The 7,114-nt window shown below is 37.1% G+C and overlaps 1 protein-coding gene across 1 annotated transcript; it reads right to left on the bottom strand.

Annotated features, from left to right (window-relative positions):
• Positions 1-1,239: 1,239 nt before the first annotated feature.
• Positions 1,240-2,047, bottom strand: LOC123312332. Its single transcript, XM_044896702.1, has 2 exons — positions 1,842-2,047; positions 1,240-1,711 (listed from the first exon to the last, which is right to left on the bottom strand). Exons 1-2 carry the CDS (start codon positions 1,986-1,988, stop codon positions 1,418-1,420), a joined length of 441 nt encoding a protein of 146 aa, XP_044752637.1. The 5' UTR covers positions 1,989-2,047; the 3' UTR covers positions 1,240-1,417.
• Positions 2,048-7,114: the final 5,067 nt, after the last annotated feature.

Genomic DNA, 7,114 nt, shown 5'->3' with positions numbered 1-7,114 from the left:
AAAACTGAAACAAGAACTGGGAACTGGGAAATGTACCCAAGTCTCATCCATAGTTACAAGTCGGTTTAAGAAGTCTACATCGTTTTAATCGATCACAATCATGATTACTCCATGGCAATCCCAAAAAACTGAAGCAAGAACTTTTCCACCAGATTTTTGGACACTGGATTCTGGCAACCACTACTGACCATTGATTTTTTGTTATCATAACTAAGCAATCATGCATATAAATAATGTAGGGAACACATAATATTCGAGAATCTAATAAAAAATACATTTGCATTTGCACTAAATCATTGGTGATTGGAGGTAATATAAAATATTAATAAGAATATTGATAAAAATACCACGAGTTTTTTTGATTGGTATCTTCTCGAATTACTAAACCCTCTACCTTCCCACAAACGAAGGATTTCGTTAGATTGAGTTCTTGCACGTAAAGGCTCACCAATTACCTCCTCAATAACATCATAAAACAATCAAAACCAATTAAGAAAGGTACTTCAGAAAAACGTCAGTTGCCAGTAATGCCCCATTGTGAGGACCAATAATAGAAAAAATACTCATTAGCCATTTAGGTGGATCGTATAATGAGCTACCCGATTGGTAACCGCTATACGGCTTATAAAGCAGATTTGTATACAAATATATTGGGTGATGGTGAGCTGAATGCTGATCAACCACCGTGGGATAGGCTTCGGGACAGTTATAGGACGAAATACAGCTCGTCCAATCCACTATCTCAAACTATACCTCGCCTGGCTAGGCTCTCAGGAATGCAAACAAATGGTAATTTATTGCCCATTGGAAAAAGTGAATACGTACGTTGAATAACTAAACACCTTTTCAACAACTTTTATCTGCGCGATCTGCGAGACTGAATTCGCTATCAATGAGCGATCGTTCTGCAGAACTTCTTGGCGGATTAATTGGAATGACAAATTGAAACGAGATTGAAAACGGTCTGGAGAAAATGAATGACCTAGAGGAAAAGGATATGCAACTAGGTTATGTGGCATTCCCATCTTACATCCGAAGTACTTACTCATTTGAACCCTTTTTCAGTTCTTGTGAATGAAGACTTAGTGATTTTCATCACAAAAAAAAAGTTTATTCATGATCCATTCAGTTTGCAACGTACCCAATGATTCATACAGAATGCAATAACCCATTAAAGTGGATTTTTTGCCCAAATCTAGTAAGATTCCGCAATTTTTCAGATGTACAAAGAGAATGGCATAACACTCAAGATTTCTCATTTATTCGTAAACGAAAAACTCCGTAATACATGGCCCACGATTAATATGCGATCCTAGAATGACCCAAGTTACAAATCTTCTCAGATAACATACTCGCACGAGTTGTTGAAACCAACATGTATTTCGAGTCCTTCACATAAAACATAGAACCTAATTTATCATGAACAACCATTCCTATTTCTTTTTCTTATTTTCAATACTTTCTTCAAGTATTTCCACATCCTTTTCCAAGTTTTCTGGTCAGGAAGCATCACAACTTCTGCCTCCTGTTGGGTAGCAAGGTTAAAGGTTTGAACAATTTCTTCGTACATGTTATCGTCTTCTTCACTCTCTTCATAAAGACTGTTGGAGGATGAGGAGGGAGTTGTTGAGAACAACTTGTTCTGATACAGGACGAATAGTTGCTTGTCCTCATTTCTCACTTTGTTGTTGAATATGTTCAATATTTTTTCCTGTGAAAGCAAACAGTTTCAAACAAATCTAAAATGGACTGACTTGAGGGAATTAAGAAAGATATTGATAAATCATTGATCTATTGGCTCTAAATCCCGATGTACCTACGAAAGAAACAGTTTGCTCTACCTCTAAGTCACTCCAACTCTCAACTTCGATAGCACTGATCTCTAATGGTGTAGTAATATCCATAAAACCTTGTTTTGCGGTCAGGGAAATGTGTGAAGATTGATCATTTTCTACAGAACAACTTTCACCAAAAGTATTCCTTTCCATTGGAGGTTTTTTTCATAATTTTCAACTTATTGACAATCAACACTGACAACTGATGCTGATTTCTATGATGTATGTTGATTGTGAGGGTATTATTCAATGAGAATGCCATTCGGAAATAATGCTTTATTATTACATTTCAATCAATTCCGAAAATATTCATTATTTCGTCCAAATTAGTAAGGGACTGTTGGAGACGTACAATGTAAGCTGGATTGGCGAACTCCTTGTTTTGATCTGGAAATGAGAATTGAGTTCAGTATTATAAAATTATTTCCTTAATAACGAAAAAAAATAGTCAGATTTAGGAAAGCTAGATCCAAACCCTGTCTTCATTAATTTGACACAATATGCATGGCTAATTGCATGCTCAGTACAAAGATATATTTTTTCAATGGATATTTCATTAGAAATTTGATTAGAGACTAAACAGACGAATTTTATTATTTCGGATTTATTGGTATAATAAATAGTAATAAAAGTGTAACAAATTTCAGTAGAGTCATTCGGGGTAACTGAGCGCAGTGGGTAAGTGTGCGCAGTGCGTATATCTCGACTATGCAATGTGTGAAAGAGGGCTTCATTTGGGTGAAGCAAGGGCGCAAAATCGCCGTATTTTTTCATAGTAGTGCGCCATGCCACGTTTCTTTAACTTTTTATTTGCAATCAATCAAATTCACTAGTTTTCTTGTTAATTTTTAGCATCTCTGCACATTCTGCCAGGTCCAAGTTCCGGGTCCCTCAGTGTTAAACAATATTTTATTCGATCATGGGCATATTAATCTAAATATATAATAAAAAATTTTAGGTTCTCTTAGCTGCTCAACTCTATAAGAACGTCAATTTAAATTTTGGCTTACTGGGGAATGTGTGCGCGGGTAAGTGTGCGCATAGATTCATTATAGGGGTATTAGCTCAGTGAGGAATAAATTATGACATTGTTGATTTTCTTGGTTAAGACTCGATCAATATTCAATATTGTCCTATTTGTTCAGAAAAATATGAAGAGCCACCAACATGGGAATGTATCAAGTGTTGTGTTCACCAAGAATTGTGGCACGAACAATAATGCGCTGCTTGTAAAATGGCGCTTCTGTATTGACAATAAACAGCATTTCTCTAATATTGTAACATTTTGATGACATTATTTTGTAATTTGTTTTGATTGTGTGGTTCACTAAGCACTGCGTTCACTTACCCCGTGAGGGTGCGCACACTTACCCGCAATACGGGGCATGTGAACGCACTCCGACTTTCTCTATTAAATTCTTTTTTGCGGAAAAAAAAACTTTTTTGTTTGTTTGCTTTTTGATGTTTTCTTATAGATTAGAAAATTCTCTATCTTATGAATATGTTTTAATCTTCCTAGCTTCAACATTTGAAACAGGGTATGACTTGAAAGGCAAAAGTGCGCACAGTTGCCCCGAATGACTCTATGCTTCTGGTTCTGATAGAGTTATTTATAATAGCAGGTCTAGTTATAAGTCTTGTCCATCATCAATAATTCACGTCAAAAGACGCTCACCAAAAACGATTCGAATGTTTCGAATAATACTGGGTGATTTCGTTTCATAGTACAGCTCTTAATACGCACTAAATTCGGCATCCATCACTCTCGGCCACATATCTGATGAAATGCATAATTCGTCTTCGGCCTGACAGTTTTCAGAATGTCGTCGAAGCCACAATGCCGAATGCCGGGCCATTCTATCTGTTTGTGCGTGCGTGTGTGTGTGTGCCATGTAATCCGGACATTTGCGTATGAATACGGGCCGTAGTGCGGTTCCATTGTGCTAGGGGGGCAGGGGGCGCATTGTCCGGGGCTCCGTTTTGACACCGTCATTTTCTGCTTGACTGATCTCCGCGATCTTATCGCATTTGCGTGGAGGTGGCGACCGCATTCTAAATTTCCCCCTGTGTGCGCGTGGGGGATGGGAATAATAAGGTCTCACAAGTGTTGCATCGGATGAACCTGGTTATGTGTGAAGAGAGGTTTATCATATTGAGATGTTGGACTTTTCGATATGACCGAGCTCGAGATGATTTATTGTCGCTGATGGGTCGTTTGTTGGGTTGACATCTTTGTCGTTCAACGAGACAACGACGTGTATTTTAAGGGAAAACGGGGGAGATGCGCTGTCCATGGTATACGTAGAATTTTTGAAGGCCATTATACGTTTTTAGTACGCTTTTTTGATGACCCTAGTCTCTGCAGCATAACTAACAGGGAAAACTAATACTCGCACCAGGAACCATTAATATCTTAATCTTTACAGATCCTTGTTAGCTTGGCTGTTGCCAGCAGCAGTACTTCGCTCTGAACTAACGTTTTGTTATGTTATCAATTAAAATACTTTCTTAGTTGTCAAGTACATAAACGAACTACTTGAAGATATTCCAGTTCTACACCATAGTGAGAACAGTCCAACCCTCATTAGTAATCGCACAAAGAAATAATAGATCACGAACACAATTTAATCCATCTCAATCTTTTGCAGTTTACTGAGATAAATCACCGCTGAAACATTCATTTGCGCATATCAAGAAATGCTAAGGGACGTCCTAGAGCGACAAAGTATTAACAACGAAAAGATATAATTCATATAATTGCCGTGAAAACAAAGAACAGTTTCTTATGCAAATAACTGTTCACTTTAAAGTGGTGATTAAAATGAAATGTGCGTGTTGGCTAAATTCGTATTAATCTTCAGAACACTGTGTTACATTTTCTAGCTAGAAAGACAGGATCGCAGTTAGAAAAAATGTTTTCCTTTCATAAATCATTCATAATGGTCTTCATTACTCAATAGAGAAGAAAATAATTTCTTACAATGTCGAATCTTCCTTTGGCTAAAAACTCAAAACATTACAAAAATTATCATCGAAATTTTCGAATTATATTCATATTATTAGAGTAAATTCGTTATATTCTAAGTAATATAACCCTTATCCCTCCATAGAATGAGCAATTCAATCTTTCCAGACCGATTTTTATGGAACTTTATTTCTTGACACATCAGTTATATTAGTTTTATCTCTAAAGAGGATATTTTCAAGTTTTGAAGCTAGATCATTAACATTCAACGCATTCGCCAATTAGTTTCCGTAAATACATGAATTTGGAATGTTCAATGAATCCTGTATGGGAAAGAAAATATTATTTAAAAAGTTTAACATATATTATACGATAACTTTATACAATAAATTCGGAAAGAAATAACTAGAATAAAACATTTTCCGAATAATGAATATATATGTGAAATTTTCATCCAGAAACAGTTCAGCCCTGGCTCCACTATTTTTACAAGGGAGCAACACGTCCTTATTCTACGTTATACCGTTTGTTCGAGTAAAGGTCCTTTTCTAAATTAATATAGCCCGATTTAACCGTCGTGTCCTGAACGAGATGGAAACTAAGATTATTACTTTATTACTTCTGTTTTGCATTTTTATACCGACGTTTCGCTCACTTGCAAGTCGTTTCTCGACGCAATTTGAAATGAAATAGTGACACGAGATTGTGTTATTTAAAAAGTCGCAAAACCTTATCTGGCACATCTTTCAATAACTCAAATCGACCACTATAAATTTCACGGCTCCCCTTGACTTTGATGTAGAGGAGTTGGTTTATGCTTACAAAGGTTTAAGCTAACTATAAGGTATATGAAATTGAGGACGAATAAAAGCATAATAAGCCGCTGAAATTTTATACGTCTTCTTTTCTTTAGGTAACTGTAGATTTGGTTAATATAATAGAAACTATAGTCTTCCCAGCTTTTTGAGGGTGTAAAATTGAGGAGTTGAACATAAAAAAAAATATTTCCTAAAGTTCTGACTATAAATGGGGGTTCGAGGGATTGTTGATGGTTCATTTAGTTTGATTTGAAATCCACTTGAGCTTTTAATTTGAAATTCGCAGAATAGACGAATATGTAAAATGAACCTGAGAAGAGAATATTGTGTATAGTGTATAGAGATTCTGTTATACGATTAGTGTTCGACTTGTACAAATATTTCAACAGTAGTTTTTTGAGGTCAAAAGGAACACTTTTTTCCTATACATTTTTATACGAGTCAAAGCCTCATCCAGTATAGACACTTATAGTCAGCCAGCACTCAAAGATCTCGCTTCAGATTAGAACAAATAAATCTGGAAACACTGAAGCAGTCTATGATCTCTAGCAGGTAACAACTTAACATTAGCGTGGGTACCGAGAATGAGGGAGAATAATAGGAGCAGACTCGAAAATAAAGCAGAGAAATTGATTTGGATCTTGTGAAGTAATAAACTTACCAAAGATCAATTCAGACCAAAAAGGGTTATGTATTCACGAAAGCCCAAGCACAGCTTGATCACCAAGCATCATGCAGGTAGTTTTAGGATGGATAGGTACATCAAATGCAATAAAAACAACAGACCTCAGAGGAAATCACAATGATTTTGAAAAGACTCCAAGTGATCTTGTGTGTGATCAGTGTGGAATGTTAGCAACCACCATAGCTTTGCTTGATCAATAGATCTAATATTTATAGCCAAGTGACATGTGACAAAAACTGAGGTAATTGTAACGTTAAGCATGAAGCGCCCTCTACAGTTGTATGATGTACATCATCACATACAGATTTCGAAATATTACAAATCCCCTCCTTGGTTGAAATTCGTTTTCCTCCACACAGGCACTCGTCAACATAACAGTTTACAACCGAACCGCACTCATCCATTTCTCGAACAGAACCCCGAACACCTGGAGCCCCAGAAACCCGCCGAAGAAGACGTCGTGGACCTAAGACGCCTCGCGTCGCGGTCGGCATCAAAGTGTTCCATCACTGACACCCTCCCGAATTTTATACAAAACCCTGCCATCAGTTCGTGCCTCAAAGAGGGGGCAAAACACTTTTTATTCCATCCGCGGCTCATCTGCAAGTCCGATAACACACCTAATTATCAAGTTAATATGGCCATTCTGTATGGCGAACGTCGAAAAGAGGCTCGAGAAAAGAGAGCGACGCCGGGCGTCGCGGGCCCCAGACAAGGACGCCCCGACGCATTGATATAATAAGTAAGTTCAATAGCTGTATTCATTTGTAAACTAAGGCCGGCATATTATTCAGAAGGGGGCAGAACTCAT

This window comes from Coccinella septempunctata, chromosome 4 (genome assembly GCF_907165205.1).
Source record: "Coccinella septempunctata chromosome 4, icCocSept1.1, whole genome shotgun sequence".
Lineage (NCBI taxonomy): Eukaryota > Metazoa > Arthropoda > Insecta > Coleoptera > Coccinellidae > Coccinella > Coccinella septempunctata.
This window is presented reverse-complemented; position numbering and strand designations above follow the sequence as displayed.